A 21,529-nucleotide genomic window follows, 5' to 3' on the forward strand; every position below is an offset into this window, starting at 1 on the left:
ATCTCCACAGACCCACTCACCCGAACCCACATTTTACTCTTCCTTCCCTTTGCAAAATGCATACCCTTTTTTTTTTTTTTTTTCTCATTTGTCATCTCTGTTGTGACGCCACTCCACCCTCCTCAAAATGCCAATTCAACCAATTCTTCCCGTTCCTCCCCTGGGCGGCCGCATTAACACCTCTTTGTTCCATCATCGTATGCGCTCTTCGGTCAACTTAGAAAGTCTCATCTCGATCCCAGGATCATGTGGCTAGCTAGCATTGCATTCTTGAATTTACTTTTTGTTTACTTTGCAACGACGATTCTATTCTATGCATTTATGATTTTTAGGATAATATTATTTGAGATAGAGCCGTTTGCACTCATGTCTCGATCGATCGGAAGCGCAAGCATGGCTTCTTTGGATCAGGCTGTGGATCCTTGCGCTTTTAGCCATGAACGGGAACATCCAACGCCTGCTGTTTGATCAACTCAGACATTATATCATGCCGAAAACCATGCTGTGGATCTGGTCTGATTTCCCGAGTAAGAGTGCCATGTAGAAGATGCTCCTTGTACCATCACTACTAGCTTTTATATTCCCATAGGAGGCACTGATGCAGCTAACAAATCCAAAGTCCAAACAAGCATCTCAAGATCAGGTGACCCTGAAACCTCCTTAAGAAATTCCCCAACTGACCCGACCACCAGACCTGCTTTTCTGCTTATTCTTGAGTGCATTGCCTCCATCAAACATATTGGGTTCCATACAGGGTTTTTGGGCATCTTTCCCTTCCTATATTCTCCCGTGTTCTTTTTGTCAACTCCACATCGGGGGTGGGAGGGTGTTTCTGTCAATTGATGAATCCAACGCAGCTAAGAACTAAGAAGAACTCAAAGAACTTTTCAAGGGTGTGTGATCCTTATACGAGGGTGTGTGATCCTCCTTTGCCAGATATGGGAGGTTTGATGAGATTAAAAAATAGAAAAACCGTAAGCATCTACAAATGAAACGAATCCGAGGAGATATTGTTGCAACGGCTGTTGCCTGTTGGTGATTTTTATACAGTGGGTGTTGCCTTTTTGTTTTTGTGCCAAGACAAGGTTTCTCAAGATCCGGGAAGATCCGCCTCCTTTCAGTCAAGCATGATCGGATACGGCCACGGGCGGCTGCTTTACTCCGTGAATCATCCCTTCGTCTCTCTCCTTCTCTGTCTTTGTTTTTGGAGCTCAAGTTTTTTTTTAATTGATTTATTCAACTCAAGGAACCTTCTCTTCCCCATTTTTATGTGTTTTTTTCTTTCGTTAAGCTTTGCAGCAGCTCAAAACTCGTTGTTTAATGTGTCACCGCTTTTTCGTCAACGTGAGACATGTGTGGGTGGATAGGGATGCTTACAGGAGAATAATAAAGAAGTGATTAATACGGCGTAACCAAACTTTTATGTAGCTCTGTGGACATTCCTAATCCTCTTCTGTACCAGCATAGAAGGGGCAGATTACAGAAGGTAGGGGGACCTTCTGTCTTGGTTCCAACTCCTTTTTATTGCCAGCTACCTTTTAACTATAAACTCCGGTCGTTTTTTGGACGAAAGCCAACCCCCCGTTTTTTCTTTTCCTTTTCAGGATGGCTTTTGTACACGAAAGCATTCTTTAATGCCTGCCTACACGGCTGAGCTTTTCCTTTTCCGGCTTTGAACATGGGAGTCCCATAACTTGCGAAAAAACTTAAAAAATTTAAACAGAAACGACAACTGAAACTGTCCATGTTTTGATGTCTTGCTGATGGTGCCCACAAAAACCTGATTTGATATGTACGTTAAAGGATGGTATAGAAAATAATCCTGACAAGGTAAAAGGTGTCTCAAAGGTAGTTCAGATGATCGACTCCGTCACTGAAATGAATTAGAAAACCTACTTTTCCTTCCGCATCAGATATCCTCCGGCCTTCTCTCTCTCTCCCTCCGACGCTCCATATCGGATCTGGTTCTTTTCGTATTCAATCTTAATTCTCTCTCCTTTGCCTTCATTTCTCCCCTTTTTCGACGATTCTCTGTCTTTTTGGCACTGCCCTCATTTACTCACGTATGTCGTTGGAGCCTTGGAAAGGATCCTCTCGTCTCTTCTCTCACATGTTTCAAATTTTGTAATCTATTCATATTTGTGCTAAATGTGTCGACTTATCCAATGTGATGCTTGGCATTTATTCAAATGATGTTAATACAAATTTCAACATATTTAACAACTATTACATTTAATTTACCATTACTTGTAATTAATTAAAATATTTTGTAATCTAAATTAATAAATAATAAATAATAACTTTTTTATGTTGCTTATGAATAGGAACTTTCAATTATTATTTATTAATATAAAATGAAAAATAATAATATTATTATTATAGCTTAAAATTAATAATTATAATAACACATACGTAACAACAAATGGCCGACATGGCATTCAAAAGGGGAGGATAGGTGAATTGAGCGATCATAGAATTCCTTCATGTGTTACAAGAACGGAGGTAGAAAGGAATGCTAGCGCAAAAATAAAGAGTAAAAATGTGACACACAATAACTTTTAATATAGTTAACCAATCATAGCCTACTTCATTCTCAAGTAAGCTGCTTGACATACACTAACCAACCATGAGATTTAATAGAATCCACAACATTACAACAACAATAGATTGCTTTTTTAAAACTACGAGCAACCACTTGTCTCAATCACCTGAAGTGCACACTGAACCTCAATACAAACATCCCACCAACCGAATATAATAGGAAAAAAGAGGGAAAATAGCATGGAAATACAAGCTAGTGGATAACTCATTGATTTAACCAATAAAAACACTATTAGACTAACTTGAATGATTTTAGAACTTTGAAGCACTTATATTCACTATTGCAAGCAATGACATGAAGATATTTATAGTTTTTTACTCTTGGGAGGCTTTTATTTCACTTATTCTTCACAACAACTCTATTCCAACTTTTGGTGTGAGGTCATGAATTGGCTTCTCGAATCTTCAGCTTTTTTGCTTAATTAGTTGACATAGGTAGCTGAATTATTTGATAAAATGATAATAACTTATCACAATTATAAAGCATTAGTATTATACTTTCTAACTACCTATCACAAATTTGTTGCTATCAAAGTAATAGAGAACAATATAATTCGAACATTTGGGCTAATAGTTCTTTTTTTTTAATGATGAAAAAACCTTTGGTTTGAAATATAAATAATTAAAGCTCATATCGATAATTTTAGAATTTTTAAAAATTATCAATATGACCTTCATATTCCAAAATTCATCAACCATATACAATTAGTCATATAGATCTAACATTGTAACATATGGACTATAAATGTGCCCCCCCTATATGAAAGCTCTCCTACAAATTATCTAAACAATTTTCTCAATTATCTACCATTTTGGTCATTATCCAAAAAATAGTAGAGAGAGGGAAGGAGAGAAATTCCATTTCACCTTTGTTTTATTAAGCAATAAATATTAACCAAATAGCTTTCTAGAAAGCTCCACTAGGTTTCTTAATGAAACCATCGTCTATTCTCTCCCCTAAAGCTAAGTTTTTTTTTCCCCAATTCTCACTTCTCCTCTAGTCTAATGTAATTATGTCATGGAATGAAATGAACAAATCTCCCCTAAAGTAGGTGCTCTACCTAGCTTGTCTACGATATAAAACATATGTCCCAACACCTTTACCTTCTCCCCACCTTCTTGTCATTATAAAAAAAAATAGACTCATAGGAGAAAAAAAAACTTCCAACAAACAATTTAATTTAAAGTTAACATTCAATGCACATCAATCCGCACGATCCATGACAACGGCTAACCAATACAACTCAACAAATTGATCTGTTAGATGCGGAAAACTACCACCTACAAGAGTGGACAGAACCACTCTGACACCCACCCCGCCCATTCTTGATCACCTCTCACGGGATTCGAACGCGAGACGTGGCATGCCCAGCTCTGATACCATGACAGCGGCTAGCCAATACACCCAAAAGACCGATATGTTAGGTGCGAAAAGCTACCGCCTACAAGAGTGGACGGAACCACTCTGACAATCCATACACCATAAGACACATAAAAAAAATATCTAGCCATTTATATCATTAAGTGTTCATCTCAAGTTTGTTAGTTCCATGGTTTTGTTGATAACAATCATCTTAAAATTTAATTATGTGTGTTAAAAACATTTAATGTAATTATAATACAAAAGAAAGATCTTAGTAGTAAAATTATTCAAATAAGGATGTTATTCAAACATGTTCCAATAGCAGAAAAGATCAAGTCAAAATAGATCGTTTAAATAAGGGTGTTATTCAGTGAGCTCTCAAATAAGAAAAGATAAGTAGACAAAGGATGTTCGATCACAAACATGGTCAAAACGAGAATGCGTAGAAGGTTCTACCAAAAAGACGACCAGTTGCATAGTGTCAACATTATAATGATGTGAAGAAATAAAAGGATTCGAAGATGACATAAATTCAAGCAATGAAAAATTTAAAGTGCAATGGAGTAACATAAGGTGTTGCTAAAAGATGGTGTTAAAAAAAAGGTAATATTCAAACAAAATGGACAGACGGAATACTGTTGGAATAACGAAGTGTTTGAATATGTGAGTAAATTGAACATTGACTCATGAACAAAAAGTTCTGAAGAAAAATGGGTGTTGAGACAATAATATTATTTGAATAATCCCTCTTAAGGATAAACTCATTACACTACTTGAATGTTTGAACTATCCTCATGTTTGACTAACAACAATCCAAAATACCATGGAGGAAGATTTCAAGTAATGGATCAAGCTCACTTGATCCTCAAATCTTGTAACTAACCTACCACTTTAATTAACGTCTAATCTTTTTAGTATTTCCCTAAATCTTTAGCAGTGTTTTGATCAAATCCCTACTAGAGGACAAAATATCACTATTAGCTTTTAGAACATTGAGATTTTGTTTGTTTAAGTGATTTTGAGTGAAGCCTTTGAAGCAACGGTTGTTATTGTGTTCCAAAATCCTCAAAAGCATCCATTCTCATTCTTGTTGTCTTCTAAGTGAAGAAAAGAAGAAGAGATTTGTTTTGAGGTGTCATGTTGACTTAATTACATATGTTCTAAAACTTTTGAAATCATTTGATTATCGTTAGTTTGTTTTCTTGAAGTTATGCTCCTATATTTCGAAATCAACTCGATTTATTTAGCTTTCATAGTTGGCTTGAGTTATTGATTGTTGAATTTCCTTGAGAAAGTATCATAGCAATTCCTCGAAATCTTTGATCAAGTTGTGCATTGACTTTAAAATCTCTTCTAAGATGATTTGATCTACTATTTGACTTGGTAGAATCACCTAGAATTGAGTGTATTTAATTTTGATTTTGTTACTTCAACCTATTAAAGAGGTAATGTTGAGCGATACCCGTCAACTCTTGCATTATAAATCCATTCAATTAGCTTAGATAAGTTGAAACTGTAAATCCTTTTGTGGGTCTAGATGAGAGTACCTAACTGTTGCTTACCATAAGTCTAAAAGACGAGCAATAATAGAAACTTGAACCTATGTAGTCATTTTTTGTAGGTGTCGTTGGGCTAAAAAAAAAACTTTGACGAACAAACACATTGAGAGTGGATAACTAACCTAAATTTGGGTTGTGAACTACTATAAATTCGTGAGTGCTTGCGATTGATTTGTCTGACTTGAATTTTTGCTTTTGACTGTTTAACAAGTATATTTGGGTGTTATTAAATTAAGGAACTACCATTTACATTTGATAAATCTATTGCCTCCCTCCCTTCTAGTGGGCTTTGTGAACAATAGTAGAAGAAGATCAAGACCAAATACTAGTATCTACAATGGGATGTTGTGATGGTCCAAATGACCATCAGAAGCTTCTCACTTAACATAATCACATTCCGGAGTATGGGTTAAAATTTGAATAGAGGATAATATAAAACAAATAAAATTTAACGAGAAGAAAACAATCAAGTTAATGTCCATTTGTGCATTCGAAAGACAAAATACAAAAAAAAATTATTGAAATAAAAAATATGTAAAAGAGTAAAAACAATCAAACAATCTAAAAACATTAGCCATGACATGAATATACAATCACCAGGTGTCGATTGATTGATCAATTAGTGAATGAAAGCACTAACGAACCTGCTGATGAGGGCCAAGTATGACATAGCAGACACAGTTCCGTCGTTTCTTGCAAGCACTTTGTACTTGTCCTTCCACGTGAAATTCGTATACTCAAACCCTAGCATGGCTGCCAACTGCCTTTATACATAGTATATACATAGTAGGCCACATCACATGGGGTCTTCCCCACTGAACATGTTGCCTTTGCCAACAACAAGTTCAGAAACGTTATCTCGTACACTGATCTCAGGTTCATGAAGAAGAAAATGGGATCCACAACCTTCTAGCCTCGAGTTGTCATTGCATGGAAGAAACCAACCTGGTAGCTCATGGCCACTGGCACAATACGGTTCGTCAACTCGACGAGAAGGGCGTTGAATGTTAGCAAGAAAGGCACATAGCATGTCATGCCCTTGGACACAAAATGAGGTCGCCTTTGGCTAAGTGTTGCTTTATCCGCTCTAAATTCACTTTCTAGTCTCAAGTTAGGTGAGCCATTGGAATCATCGGATAGTTTGGAGATGGAGTAGGTGATAGTCGGGACCTTACAGCCAAGAACAACAGTTAGCATGACAGGGTCCAAGATCCTTCATTATCCATACTTTCAGAGAGAGTTTTACATGACTCTTATAGAAAGAAGTCTCACACAGAAATAATTAATAATGACATATTCTTATAGGAATTTCATGGAAGAAAGTTTCACATGAATGCCTCTGTTAAAAATGTTTTACTTGTATGAATCTTCTATTTATGTTCAATTATTTAATTATTTTAGGAGTTATCTTTAGGAGTTAGACTTTGAGTGTAACTAGAATATAATAGTTTAATTGTAATTTGATTATACTATTTTTTTTCTATTCTAAATACAGACCCATTGTATTCAATTATGTTCAAGTCAATGAATTATTTCTTTTTTTTTTCAAAAATTCTACTTAAGACCAAAATATTGTTGCTCTAAAGCAAGCTTTGTTGCAACGAGACCTAGCTCTGAAGCTCAACAAGCACCTAATCAACCTAACACAACAACAAAAGCAAAATGTACTTAACCAAAAATAAACAGATTGCGAGATTAAATTCAATTCTTACTAAGCTTTCTCAATACTTCAACCTTGGAGACAAAGGTTGATATTCCAAAAGAGGTAGAATGCTAAAACTCAATTGTATGTGAAAGCTCACGTGAACCAACCTAGGGGAGGGGTAAAAATTGCAATTTAGGTGACATTTATTTTTTAAAAGTTTAAGGGGCAGTAGCTTAAGGGTAAACATGACAATTTGGTTTTGAATTTATTTGGAGAACATTTATTTTTTGAAAGGGAAAATATCGTCTTCACCACTCCCAACCATTATGACAGAAGAGACTGTCATCCTTTTATTCATTCTCCAAAACGTCGAGTTCGATATGCTGCCAGATTACTCATAAAACTCTTGATGTAGGGGACATGGTCACAATTGAAGAAGCAACACAAGATCTTGAACATAACTTCTTGCAATTGTTTTGTGATATTCCATCCTTAAGGGCAAGGTTGGTTTTGTAGGATGGATGTAATGATAGAGTCCAAAAATTAATGTAACTAGGAATTTGTTGTTATAAATTCGATAGTAGTAGAAGGGTAAAAAGGAAATTTTGTAATGGTGGACTATTGTCTAAATTAAAGGAGTAGTAGACGAGTAAATAAGGATTTATAAAAATGCCAAGATGGCATCAAGCATGCATGAGAGGATGTGGGGGTTCTCAAGGGCATTTTGGTCATTCTCATGGCAAAAAATAAGGAAACAATCTCTCTAATTGAGGAAGCTAGGATTAGGAAGTCTTTGATTAAGTAAATTTAGGATTTGGGATAATATACTTTCCTATATGATGTACTTGGGAAATTAACCCACCTCTCCTCTAGGTAAAAGATTATCCCTTAGTCACCGGACCCCTTATTACCTTGTACATCCATACTTTTTCTAATAATAACCCAAACCTACTCACAAACCAAAATACTTCTACTTTTACTCTCAATTCAGCCCACTTCTAAACCAATAACATGAATCTGATCATTCAAACTACATCCCAAGAAAATAACCATTACTATTTTCCTCCTCATCCCAATTCATATGAATCACCATTATCCTATTCACGTACAACTCACCCAACTCTGTCATATTTTCCATCCATCTCAGTTACTCCCTCTCATAAGCAAACAAAATCCTCTCCACCCCCACTGCTACAACCATAAAACAATTCCCCACACCATGCACCACCAAGCAACTCATTCAGCCACCCACGTCCATGGCGATTCCCACCCTATTTCTTCCACCAAGCAACTCCAAATTTCACTCGTAGCAACGACCAAACCCTCACTCTCATGCATTGCGTGAGTATTACCCACCCTCCCTCCTACTCGGCACAACCATCCACTATTGTCCAAGACCAAAATATTGTTATTCTAAGCGAAGTTTGGCTGCACTAAAATATGGCTCTCAAGCTCAACCTACATAACAATGAAAACAAAACAAGCTTAATAAGAAACACAAATTGAGAGATTGAAGCAAATTCTTACAAAGTTTTCTCAATACCCACGTCCAATTTTATGTGAAAGTATGCATATATCGAGACAAATTGTATTGGGGGGGATCGACAGCCTAACCTTGTCTGGTCGCTATCTGTTGTACCCCCCCGACTCGTTTGATGCTCTGAAACAGCTAACGGTTAAATGTATAAATACCCTTTTTTTATTTTTAAATAAATAAATAATTTTCATTTCCCCCCTTTTTCTACCTTGAGCTTCAAATAACCATTAGCCTCGCCCCCCCCCCCCCCCCTGCTCGGTGGGTCCCACAAAGAGTCCGGCAAAAATGCCTTTACATTCAAACAATAGTTGCATTCGTCGTAATTGACCTGAAATGTTACTGTCTGTGACTGTGAGTGCACGATCAGTTGAATATCGCATCCATGTAAGTCTATCACATGCACATACATGGATGCGTTTCACTGATGTCATACATGCATGTCGCTATCCGAGGGATTGTGAACTCAACGCTTGCAGTCGACGATGCATCATCATGTAAAATGTTTGGTGCGTGCTCCGTCGATGTACTCGATCATGCATCATAACCCTCCCGACGCGAGAAGCGAGAACTAGCTTCCCCCGTCTCCGTCTCTCGTTGCACTCGTGTCTGCAGAATTAAGCAATTTAGAGAGAGAGAGTGAAAAAAGGGCAATTTTAGAGAGAGAAAACTAGGGTTTCTTCCTCGCTCTGGGGTTTGAAAGTTTCAAACTCCGGAACCCTCCCTCTAGCTCTCAGGGAGCGCGATATTGCCGGTTATATCGCTGGGATTTTCTTCTTTGTCATCTGGCATTAGGCATTATAGAAGAAGCTAAAGGAAAAAAAGGCTGCTGGTTGAGAATGGCGAAGACAAAGCCCGGCAAAAGGGATTTGGATTCCTACACCATCAAAGGGACTAACAAGGTCGTTAGAGGTAAATATTAATCTAATCGCTTTTGTCATTTTGATGTTTATTTTTTCTTTCTCTTTCTAGAAATGAGCTGTCTATGGCGGTGTTGATGGGTGCAGCGGGCGACTGTGTGTTGATGAGGCCATCCGACTTGGATAAGCCGCCGTACGTGGCAAGAGTGGAGAAAATTGAGGCGGATAACCGTAACAATGTGAAGGTTAAGGTGAGGTGGTACTACCGCCCCGAAGAGTCAATCGGGGGGAGGAGGCAGTTTCACGGCGCCAAGGAGCTCTTCCTCTCCGACCATTACGATGTGCAGAGTGCGCATACGATAGAGGGTAAGTGCATTGTACACTCCTTCAAGAACTATACTAAGCTGGAGAATGTTGGCGCCGAGGACTACTTTTGCCGGTTCGAGTACAAGGCGGCTACTGGGGGTTTCACGCCGGACCGTGTCGCTGTGTGAGTATGCTAGCTGGTTTTAGCTCTGGTTGAGTTGTGTTTTTGTTTACTAATCATTGATTTTTTTTTTCTTTTTATCGTGTTTGAAGATATTGCAAATGTGAGATGCCCTATAATCCAGACGACCTCATGGTTCAGTGCGAAGGGTGCAAGGACTGGTAAGAATTTTTTGGGAACTTTCCTTCTATCCCCTGTTGTTTCTAGTAACGGTGTGGTGCTTTTTATGTCCTCCATAAAGTGCTCTGATCATTTTCTTATTGAATACTTTTTTTATGCGTTTCCACTTCCCTGGGTTTCTTTCTTTCATGGTATAATGTATCTTAAGGCATAACCTAAGAAGATTTTTTTTTTTTTTTTCAGCAATACCAGTCTTGTTTATCTGTTTCATTTATTTCATGTTGCATTCTTGAGTTTTTCAATCCTTTTGATAAAATGCAAAACCTTGGCATCAAATTGAAGAAGCACAATGTTCCCTCAATACTTACGGACTAAACTTAGTTTCTTTGTGGTATTAGTTACTTACTCGAGCAACTTCATATGCTCTGGGTGTTGATTTAAAAATGACACTTATTTAGAGTAGGTGGACTTCTTATGGATTAGCTTATGATTTGAATATGTGAGTTTTAGTGGGTTAATACAGCAGGAGATCTATTTAAAGTAGGACAGCAGTTTTACTTAAAATTGATTGTAATGATACTCTTATTCTTTTGATTACTGAAGTAGTATTTACCTCTTCTCTTGTTCCTTTACGCTGAAATGTTTTTATCTCTGTTTTGAACTTGGGAATATTGCTTTGAAGTAGACTTATTGATGCTCTTTTGTCTTTTAATGTTTTTGGTTGTGTATTGATGCCAGTAAGCCATTTCTGTACCGTATACATTGCTCCCTGATTGCATAGGAATTGAAGAAAATGATCGTCTACTTTCTTTTGAGTTCTACCAAGTTTAGATCTAAGCATTAGAGTATACAATTTTGCATACATATCCTACCTCATTGACCTACATAAAATGCTTATGTGGTGAACTGTATTGTATTCAACACTTGATTAACAGCTTAGAAAAATTTTTGTTGTAATGAACATCCCCATGATTAAGTTTCATAAAAGATGTTGTGCAATCAAAGGAAATATTATATATTTATTTAAGATATGCCAAGTTTCAAATGTTTTGAATTTAAAAAACGAACAATAATGCCAGGAAAAATTGAAATGTAGGACTTTTAGACAGTTGGATAACATCACTTAATTTAGCAAGTAAGCAAAATTACCAGACATGACTTGATGTCTGGTAAAGTATCCTCTTTCTTCAAATAGAAGATGACTGTTTAAAACCATTGGTAGTAGTAACCAGATGGTTGTCAGTACCAAGGGGAAGTTGTTATTCAACAGTCTGTAGACTGAAGCTAATTCTTTTTCCGGTTACTATATTTTAAGAAGTTCTCTTATTCTGATTCGGATCTAAGTATACCAAAATTTCATTTTTTTTTTGTCAAGTATTTTAACATGTATGGTTGGAGCTAGAAGATGATCTCCAAATTAATATTTCTGTGTCATGGCAGAAAATGTTTCTCTGTGGCTCAGTGGTGTCATGGGGGGTTTTTAGTGTGAGGTCCTGAGTTCAAGTCTCATCGAGGAGTAAGAGTGTGTGAGAGTGTACTTACCATCCAAAAAAAAAAAAAAAAACTAAAAGCTTAGTGTTCAACTTATATATTCAACTCTTTAGCTTCCTTGCCTTTTTAATTTGTGATGTTGTACCTTATGGGAAGCATCATACTTAGTGGCTTCGACTATGATCATAAACTTATCTCTTACAGCTTGGGAAATATACTAGTTGTGCTCCTTTATTTAATAAGGTAAACTGAGTTTACTTTGCTGAGGAGGAATTTGACATTAGGTTGGTCGTGAAGATGAGAAAGGGTTATGTAGTGAGCTCAAATGATCGCATTGGTGTGCAGGTCTTACACAAGTGTTGGCTAATTATGGTGTTTGCTCCAAGACCTTTGGTTCTCTGGGTTTTGCAGGAGCTAATGTTCTCGTGAAATGGATCATGGAGGCAAAGAGTTCCATGGAAGGGAATTATGATAATGGGCTATGCTCAAGTTGATTGATCAGTGAATAAACTGGATGACAGGAAAGAGAAAACAGTCAGAACTTTTGACTGTGCAGATTGCCTTTTTGAGATATGAAACTGCAGCTGTGAGTTTGTATTTGATTCCTTTTAAGCAAATGGAAGGTACACGCTTATAGGAAACAGTTGAGAAATAGATAAAAAACAGTTGAGTAACTTTTATTAAACATTCAGGAAATGAGAAAAAAATGATTAGAGCTTAAAAGAAACGGACATGAATCTGATAAGAAACATGTATTTGCTTCTATGACATATTATTTAAAGTAATTTCTTTTCAAAAAACAATTTAGAGAAATTATTTGATAGTAAATTCTTATTGATAACGATTTCTGATGTTAAAAACTAATTATACTTTTGTTTATTTAAACCAAACAGTTTGATTTTTCATTTTGATCTCTTCTTTTAAGGGAAATGTAAGATATATAATTTTTTGAATCTGTAAATAAACTTCCTATGCTTCCTGAGAAGTTTCAGAAGTATTGTCTTAAAATAAAAATAAAAATTTGAGAACTCTCTGAAATGTTTCCTTGAAGGGTTTGATTGGCTTCCCAGAAGATTTAGAGAAAGTTATGTTTACATGTCTGAAATGGATTTTCCAAAAACAAGTTTCACATCCCCATTAAAGAATTCTTGATTAGTATGGGAAGGTCCTTCTCCAAAGTCTCAAAATGTGAAAGACTTTTCTATGATGACTTAAAAAGAGTTGTAGGCTCTATCTAATAATTTCAGTTGAACGTTTTAATTGTTAGGTAGTTCTATAGGTGCTTGATTCATTAGACAAATGTAATGTCACTGCAAGTCTGGAGAAATGCATGTTGTGATTTTCTGTCATGTAAAGATCACTCAAAGCAAAGAGATAATGTACTGCTTGCATAGCTGTGGATGGGGAGAAGTAGGTTACTGTCTCAGTGATACTCAGACTAGAATTTTCATGAATTCTCTCATTGAACAGTCCTGTAGCTCAGCCTGGATCTCCTAATTCTCTGATGAATGCATCCAGCTTGGAATTCTTCTCTTGATGCAAAATCAAATTCATGGGTAAAGACCAGTTGATTTTGTTTTGTAGCCTCATAGCATGAGTCTTAGGAATGGAATTTTTGTAGTAGGCCTTAAAGAAATTTTGTGAAAAAGGGCTAAGAAGAATAAGAAAAAAAAACTTTGAATTCTTCTAATATCTTAAAATTCTCTAAGACACTGTTAAAATGGACTTCAATTTTTAAACTAAATAAATATTGTAAATTTTAGAAAATGGAGCATGAACTGATTTATCTTAATCTTATAGACAACAAGTTTATTTTATTTCATTTTATTTTATTTTGTAGAGTTATAAACCATAAACTAAAAGTTTGTTGGAAGTTCTCGTCATTCAAAAAAAAAAAGTTTGTTGGAAGTGAGATTTTTATTCAGATTAGATCTAATGTAAAGCATGAGATGAACAAATAAGGCATTCTTTCAAAATTTTCATTGTTTTTGCAAATAGATGACTTCAACGCAAATCTAAAAGTATTAACATTTAATAGGACCATTGGGCTATATAGATGAAAAAAGGGAAGTGCCGTTGAATTTGTGACCTCTATAAACTGAGGAATCTGTTTGAGCAGACAAACATTTGTTCCATGGGATAGTAAAAAGAGACAAACATTGGTTCCAGGAGATAGTAAAAAGATAGGTAGATGTGAGGGGCAAGTTAGTACAAATAGAAATTTTCCTTTATGAAGATTAACAAATCTTAAAAAAAAAACTGTGTAGCTAAAGTCCACAATTATACTATTATATGGGAAAGACTCTTTGGTTGGACCTTTTTTTTGTTTTTTCATAATATCATTGTTTAGACTTTATGGTTGCAATTGGAAATGAGGGATTTATGTTTAGGTGCCTACGAGATGGTTTATTCAGGATATTGTTGGATACATCTTTATGCCAGGTCGGCAAAGTGTCAAAAGGCCAATTTTGTTTATGTGCCTCTTGCTTAACTGCAAATTGTTCTTTTAAATGTATGAAACGTATGAATAGTATTTAAAAGAAAATATATTTAATTTCTTGTTGAACTTATGGAAAAGTGAAATATTTTATTGACATCAATAACTTATTGTAATCAGAGTACATGAACCTCTATTTATAATAGAGGAAGGTAGTAGAGTCCAATTACAATAAAACTACCCTTGTCCCAATTACACCCAAACTCTAACACTTAAAGATAAGTCCTAGCATAATTAAATAACTCAATATAGATAAAAGACAAACATAACTCAAATTATAACTCTTCTTGGACGTGACCTTAAGATAAAAATACTTTTGTGAGTCCTTCTTGATCTTTCAACTTATGTGATAAGGATGCCAGTTCGTGGTAATCATGGTGGGTCCTATTTCTTATGGGCTTGGGCCTATCTTGTGGGCCTTCCTTGGTTGTGTGGCCCATCTTATAATAATCTTAGATATGTGGGCCTTCCTTGGTCGTGCGGGCTTGAGCTTATCTTCCAACACTCCCCCTCAAGCTGGGGGTGAGAGAACAATATGAACTCCCAACTTGCTGCAAATGATGTATAAAATGGCACATCTTCCAATATGCCTTCATCTTCCAACATTCTCCCTCACGCTGTTGTGTCCTTCCACGAGGCCCTGCTGGCATAATATAAGTGAGAGTAAAAATCACTCCTAGCCGGTAAGCCATTCTCCATACTCCAGTCCTAATGCTGGATGTAGGGCACACTCCGTCTTCTATCGGCATTGCTCTGAAGTTTCCCAACCGTGATATTTTTTGATAGGGTATCCTCCGTCATGGTTTCCCAACAGTGATATTTTTTTACGGGGTAAAATAAATGATGATTTGAGGCCACCTCTTCTTCAATAATAATGTCCCCAAAGAGACATAATAGCAACAACTAAATATAACAAGACCATCTTCCAACACATTTAACACAAACCAAATAATAGGCTATGTAAAAGAACCCATGAAATAATCCGATATAAAAATTTCTTCTTAGATGCACAAGTTTCATCTTTTGTGTTTCCCCTTTTTTGAATATTTTGGTCACATAAACTTATTCATAACATATGAAATAAAATACCTCTTTCTTGTGCTTCTTCTACTTCTCCCCCTCAAGCTGGGAGGTAATGGCAGTGGTCCCAGCTTGAACCAAATATCATAGATGTAGAAATAAGCTCAAATAACAGAGATGTATAAATAAGCCCTCAAACCAGGGAGAAGTGAGATATTTTCCTGATATATCAACTCAAAAAGTGACTCAAAACAATGGGCATAAATTCTTCCAGCATTACCTTTGATTCTTCCAATGCGAATATTTCTTTAAATATAGATCAAATTGACATGAAATTTTCTCCTTCTGAAAGTAGACTTAAATACCTTTCATCCAAGTATAACTTAACTTCATAAAATATAATTTTTAGAAGATAAATAATCTGATATATTTTGGTCTCTGTCATCTGGCCGAAGTAAGTACTGTTATATTTTGGTCTCTGTTATCTGACCATTGATTCTTCCAAGAACAATATCTCCTTATAAACAAATCATATTGAGAATTGGTTGAATAAGTAAGAAAATAGACTTACGTATCTTTCTTTTGATATATAATTCTCCATATAAAGTCTCTTTCTTGATAGCATAAAATACCTCGGAAGTTGAGGTTTTTTGTTGCCGCTCGAACCTCTTTTTCAATCTGATCTTTGCTGCTTTAAATATTGATTTCTCTTTGTAGATAACTCAGATAAAAAATTGGTTGAATATGTAAAAGAATAGACTTACAGAAAGCATTTGATATATATATTTATCCATATAAAGTCTAGTTCTTAATAGCAAAAATGACCTCAGAATCTGAAGATTGTTGCTGCTGCTCGAACCTTTTTTCAATCTAACCTTCGCTCATTCAAATATCGACATCTCTCTGTATATAACTCTGATTGGAACAAATTGTTTTTCTTTGGAAAGTAAACTCAAATATCTTTCCGTCAATATATAATTTGCTATATGAAAAACTCCGTATAGAGGTAAAAAACATAAAGAAAACTACGGGTATAGGGACCCAAAAAAATAACTACGAAGCTAGACTTAGGGTTTAGGGTTTAGAGAAAAGGATCACATTACCTCCGTGAGTTGACCAAGTCAACTCACTGAACCTGCTTTGAAATACTTCATTGACATCAATAACTTATTGTAATTAGAGTACATGAACCTCTATTTATAATAGAAGAAGGTAGTAGAGTCCAATTACAATAAAACTACCCTTGTCCCAATTACACCCAAACTCTAACACTTAAAGATAAGTCCTAGCATAAATAAATAACTCAATATAGATAAAAGACAAATATAAATCAAACTAAAACTTTTCTTGGACATGACCATAAGATAAAGATACTTTTGTGAGTCCTTCTTGATCTTCCAACTTATGTGATAAGGACGCCAGCTCATTGTAATCATGGTGGGTCCTACTTCTTATGGGCTTGGGCCCATCTTGTGGGCCTTCCTTGGTCGTGTGACCCATCTTATAATAATCTTAGATATGTGGGCCTACTTTGGTCATGTGGGCTTGAGCTTATCTTCCAACACTTCTTAAATTTTCATTATGTATATCTTTCCACTCTTCACATGGAGAGTTGTTTGAAATTTTATCACTATGCAAAATTTTGGAACTTGATTCATTTTTTATTTTTATTTTATTATTTTGTTGTGTATATTTGTGTGTGTTGTGGTTGTGGGTTGGAGGGCAGGAACTATGCTGATTCAATAGGTTGTATTGCCCTTGTTTGCAATAAGTCATTGTTGTTGTTGGGTCAAAAATATGAATCATAGACTGCTTTTCAGTTGCTTCAGCTTCTCCTTTATTGATTGAAGAGTTTTTTTCTTCTGGTTGGATTGGAAGCTGCAAGAGACTTCTATTTGCTTTGCTGTAATTATGTTAAGTTTTTTGTAAAATTTGGCTACTTGATGCCTAGCATCTTTGATACATCTCTATGTTTTTCTGATAAAATTCTGCCATTATACCTTTTTTTTTTTCGTGAATCTTGTAGCATTTTTCTCTTTTCTTTAGTCTTTGTTCCACACATATTTGATTTACTTCCTTACTATAACATGTGTTATACACCATTATCTATCTACCTTTACAGGTTCCATCCTTCTTGTATGGGTATGACCATCGAGCAAGCCAAAAAGTTAGATCACTTTCTCTGCTCTGAATGTTCCTCTGAAGATGATGCCAAAAGATCTCTTAACAACTTTCCCGTGTCACCAATGACAGAACCAAAGGTGAGGATTCCAATTACTTGTACATAATGTTTTTTTGGGTGTATGGAAATGGGAAAGAGAACAAAAGAAAATGGGAGAGAAACCCACTCTCTCGTGCTTAGTTGTTTTTCACTTTCTATATTATTCAAACAAGAGACTATGTTCTCTTCCATTTTCTCCTCCCATCCTCTCTAGTACTGAATAAGGTGAAAAAAACCTCAGTTCAATTCATTTCATTTCTTTTCTCGTTTTTTTCTTTCTCAAACCAAACAGTCCAAAGTGCTTATTTCCCCTTTTCTCTCATTTGCAATGTGCATTCTCTATCAGCTTTCAATGGCAGGCCCGTTGTAAGTTCATAGTTAAGGTGACTCTTGCTATGAGATCTGTTTTATTATGAGATAACAGTGGAGTTCTCTTAAATTGTTTGCCATATAGTGCATAAAATGGTTATTTAGGTGTTGACCATTGGGGTAATGCGGGGACATGGATAATGGAAAATATGTTTCAATGGATTGGCATGGATAGGTGGTTGACATGTGGTGAAAATTGTACCCATTATGATGTGTATGCCTTGATTATTTGGAAATATTGTAGTTCTTTATGGTATAGTTTATTAATAGCTTAATTATTTTAAATTTATTTATTTTCTCTTGTTTATGTTAGCAAACTATAGAAAAGCACAAAAACATGGTTTTGTGCTCGCAGAGAGCTGAAATGTTGGTTTTCTGGCTAATCAAGATTATTGGAAACCCTCCCTGAATGGTTTTTAAGGAAAGTGGGGTGGCTGTGGTCATATGTGTCACCATTTTGGCCTGTTCGTTTGTTCAACTGCACCTAAACATGAGAGAGGTCTCATGGGTAGATTTTCTAATCCTGTAGTAGGTCTATAAGATATTAGATGCTAAAGTTGGGAAGTCAACCTCCTTACTTTGTCCAGTTATTTTAGGATGACTTGTTATGTGTGATATGGTGGAACTTTGGGTATAGACATCAAGTTAGACTAGCCTAGTGTGGATGGATTGCAAGGGTCTAATATTTTGCACTTTATAGGCTTTGGAGCATTTGATGTTCTGATTAGGTATCTAACATTCGGTATCAGATTATGCACAATGTCTTATATTTGAATTTCTGAAGGGCTGATTCATGGAGTGGCTACTTGGTGCTGGAATGAAAGTCTTTTTGTTGAACTAGTAATGGAAGTCATATGAAAGGCAAAAAGAACTACTTGCTCCAGAGTAAAAAATGTCATAAAGTAAATTGTGCAGACATTGGAGTGAATGTTTAGTGGAGTGTTTTTTGCTTGTGGAGCCCAACCTTGGGTATGAGTATTGGGTTTGGTCAGCCTAATATGGAGAAAGCTTTGGCGGGTTTAACTTTTCAAGTCGCGTTTATTTTGGACCTTTTGACATATTGGTTGGGTACCTTGTAAGAACCAGCTTTCTTTATAACATTTATCACTAAATTCATTTGAGTTTTCTGCTAGAAGTCGATAGATTTTTTCACATATCTTTGGGTATTTGTGAATCTGTGTGAATTATATTAGTATCTTAATATGAGTCTTTCAACCATGCATCAAGTTTTACTGGAAATCCCTGTACTTCTGTCTGACTAAGAAGCTCCAGTATTTGTTTTCTATTTTGCACTGATTAATGTATTTCTGGGTTGTCTATTTATACTGAATCTTGGTTCTGCATCTCTTGTTGTATTGCAAGGTTGAGTCATAGGAACTAGAAAAAAAAAAAAACATTAAAGGAGAAATAAAAGAAGAAATAAAGCTAAAGCATTCATGTGTGCAAACCTTTGTTGTTTTCCAAAAAATATTATCACCTGCCATTGAAAAAAAAACGAAACATTGGCACTAAGATGTGTTGTCAGATTAGGTGACTGACTGGTCCAATCCCATTAATAGTTCCCTAATTTTATTGACAGGGTTGATGGTGCTGATGCTAGTGGTAAGCCATATGAAAAATTTCACGATATTTGAAGGGTCTCTTTCTAACTTCTGTATATACACTGCGGTACTGGATCTTTTAATTAATGCTCATATTTTCCCGTTAACATATTGGAGGGGGACAACAATCTTTTAGGGCCAGTACATGTTTCAAAAGATAAATTTGTCCATAGATTTAACGGTTGTAGATTTTTCATGATGTCTTCTATACTGTATTACTCCCAGGTGGAGCCAAAACGGCGAAAGAGATGACCAGCATGGGAAGCGGTCTGGAGTCAAGGAGGTTTGCATTGTCTTGAACAATAGGCTGCTCTTCTTGTGTTGGTTATGTGGGAATTGTACAGTGCAGAGAACAAAAGTCTGTCAACTTGCACAAACTTGAGCGTTCTAATTTATGTAGCCCAACTTTTGATATATTATAAATATTCTGTAGGTCCACGTGTTGTAGTCCTCATCTGGGTTCAGCTGGAGGTCAATTTCGACGTAGTTGTTTCATGTGTATATTGTACTTGAAAAAAAAAAATAGGTGGAGAGGTCTGTAGTATCATGCTTCGGTTCATTACCTGTGCTCCTACTCTGCACAGATCCCTCCTTAGCATGATATTAGATCATAATTGCTTTGTCTTTTGAATGTATATTAGATCGTAATTGATTAACAGACAATTTTTGCTTTTTTCATGTCACTGAAAAGCAAAACCAGATTCCAAAAAGGATGCCACTATTTTTATTGTACCTAATTTAGAATCATTGGAAGTTGGAAGTTATGATCAAAAGAGAGTATAGATTTAGATTTTGGAATCTGTAATCTGGCTTAACCGAGTACTCTTCCTTCTTCTATGGCCAACATAATCATTGATTTTTTTTATATTGATATTTTCCTTTAGACTTATAGATTGAAAATTGGTTGGTTTAATAGGTAAGAAACTAGATTTATAGAAATATATTTTGAAATATATTTTTCCTTGGCATTAAAATTCCTTAAAAGTTAAAGCTTTCTTTTGTTATTCAAATCTCTTTTGTAGTTTGATTTTTGTTATTTCAAATATCGATTTCTTTTTGGAGAAAACTCATATTGGCAAATTTTTTTTTTTTTTGCATTAGAAAGTAATCTCAAAGACCTTTCCATCAATATATAATTTGCAATATGAAAAGTTCATTATAGAGGTGCTAACACTAAGAAAATAACGAGTATTGGGACAAGAAAGAAAAAAAAATGGGATGTGAACCTAAATTACTAGAGATAAAAGATCATAAATTGTGGGTTGACTAAGTCAATTCATAGAACCCGCTTTGATACCATGTTAAATTTCTGGAAAAGATGAAAAACTTTCCTAATATGATGTAATTTGAATATAATGAGCCTCTAATTTATAATAGAAGAAACAAATAGAATCTAATTATAATTAATTTACACTTATTCCAATTACACCCAAAGTTAAATACAAAAATACAAGTCTTAGAAAAATTGAACAACTGAACACAACTAAAACGTTTTTAACTAAGATTCATCTCACAGTCCTTTGTAAGATTTTTGTAAGACTACACCATATTAATTCTGGCTCTATGAGACTTCTTATTGTGAGAGTCATGTAACTCTTCCATATCTACTCTTCAACACTAACAATAAGTTTGATTCATGTGCGATGAAGTGTATTTTCTTTCGTTACTCAAAAAATTAGAAATGTTATGTTTGCTATGCTCACTCTCTTTATGAAACCTTGGTTTCTATTGATATTATGTTCTTTGAGGGTCAACCAATTTATTCTTGTAAATCTCCTCCAAATTTTATTAGACTTACATAGGAGGAAAAAGAAGCTCAAAGATTCCTCTACATACCAAGATTTTGATGATAACAAACATAAATTTGATAACTTTGCTATTGAGTGTGTTACAGGTTGATTTTGAACTAAAATTGTAGAAAGAAGTCCACTCCGTATCATAGAAGTCGAGCACATATATAAGGAGAAGACAACTGAAATTAAAATTCAATAATTGGCACTTCAAGAAGCAAAAAGACTCAAAAATACTATTGGAGTCGACACAGACTAAAAAGGTAACAAAAAGAATTTGAAAAGTCGTTACAAATAATGGTTGGAAAGAAAAGGTGTATACCACTTGCACAAATGGGTGGAGTACATGTACATGGAGTTGAGCCCAAAGA

General features: G+C 35.4%; 1 protein-coding gene across 3 annotated transcripts; it reads left to right on the forward strand.

Annotated features, from left to right (window-relative positions):
• Positions 1-9,217: 9,217 nt before the first annotated feature.
• Positions 9,218-20,046, forward strand: LOC137952034 (chromatin remodeling protein EBS-like). Of its 3 annotated transcripts, none has more exons than XM_068799092.1 (6): positions 9,218-9,614; positions 9,710-10,052; positions 10,142-10,210; positions 17,300-17,438; positions 19,347-19,369; positions 19,594-20,046. In XM_068799092.1, the coding sequence occupies exons 1-5, from the start codon at positions 9,542-9,544 to the stop codon at positions 19,350-19,352; spliced, it is 630 nt and encodes a 209-aa protein (XP_068655193.1). In that variant the 5' UTR covers positions 9,218-9,541; the 3' UTR covers positions 19,353-19,369; positions 19,594-20,046. The 3 variants fall into 3 exon arrangements, 2 of the variants coding, with proteins under 2 accessions (XP_068655193.1, XP_068655192.1); XR_011112183.1 differs by having other exon boundaries at positions 9,219-9,614; positions 19,347-19,404; XM_068799091.1 differs by lacking the exon at positions 19,347-19,369 and having other exon boundaries at positions 9,220-9,614.
• The last annotated feature ends 1,483 nt before the right edge of the window (positions 20,047-21,529 follow it).

Source organism: Aristolochia californica, unplaced genomic scaffold, assembly GCF_029961685.1.
Source record: "Aristolochia californica isolate CCGP_79_NKW_82.1479 unplaced genomic scaffold, dmAriCali1.0.hap1 SCAF_15, whole genome shotgun sequence".
Classification (NCBI taxonomy): Eukaryota; Viridiplantae; Streptophyta; class Magnoliopsida; order Piperales; family Aristolochiaceae; genus Aristolochia; species Aristolochia californica.

Excerpts from the sequence above, each read along its gene's own strand:
- LOC137952034 (XM_068799091.1), top strand. The coding sequence starts at position 9,542 with ATGGCGAAGACAAAGCCCGGCAAAAGGGATTTGGATTCCTACACCATC. Across the intron at positions 9,615-9,709 it reads GACTAACAAGGTCGTTAGAG|CGGGCGACTGTGTGTTGATG; the intron begins GTAAATATTAAT and ends TGATGGGTGCAG. Across the intron at positions 17,439-19,593 it reads CACCAATGACAGAACCAAAG|GTGGAGCCAAAACGGCGAAA; the intron begins GTGAGGATTCCA and ends TATTACTCCCAG.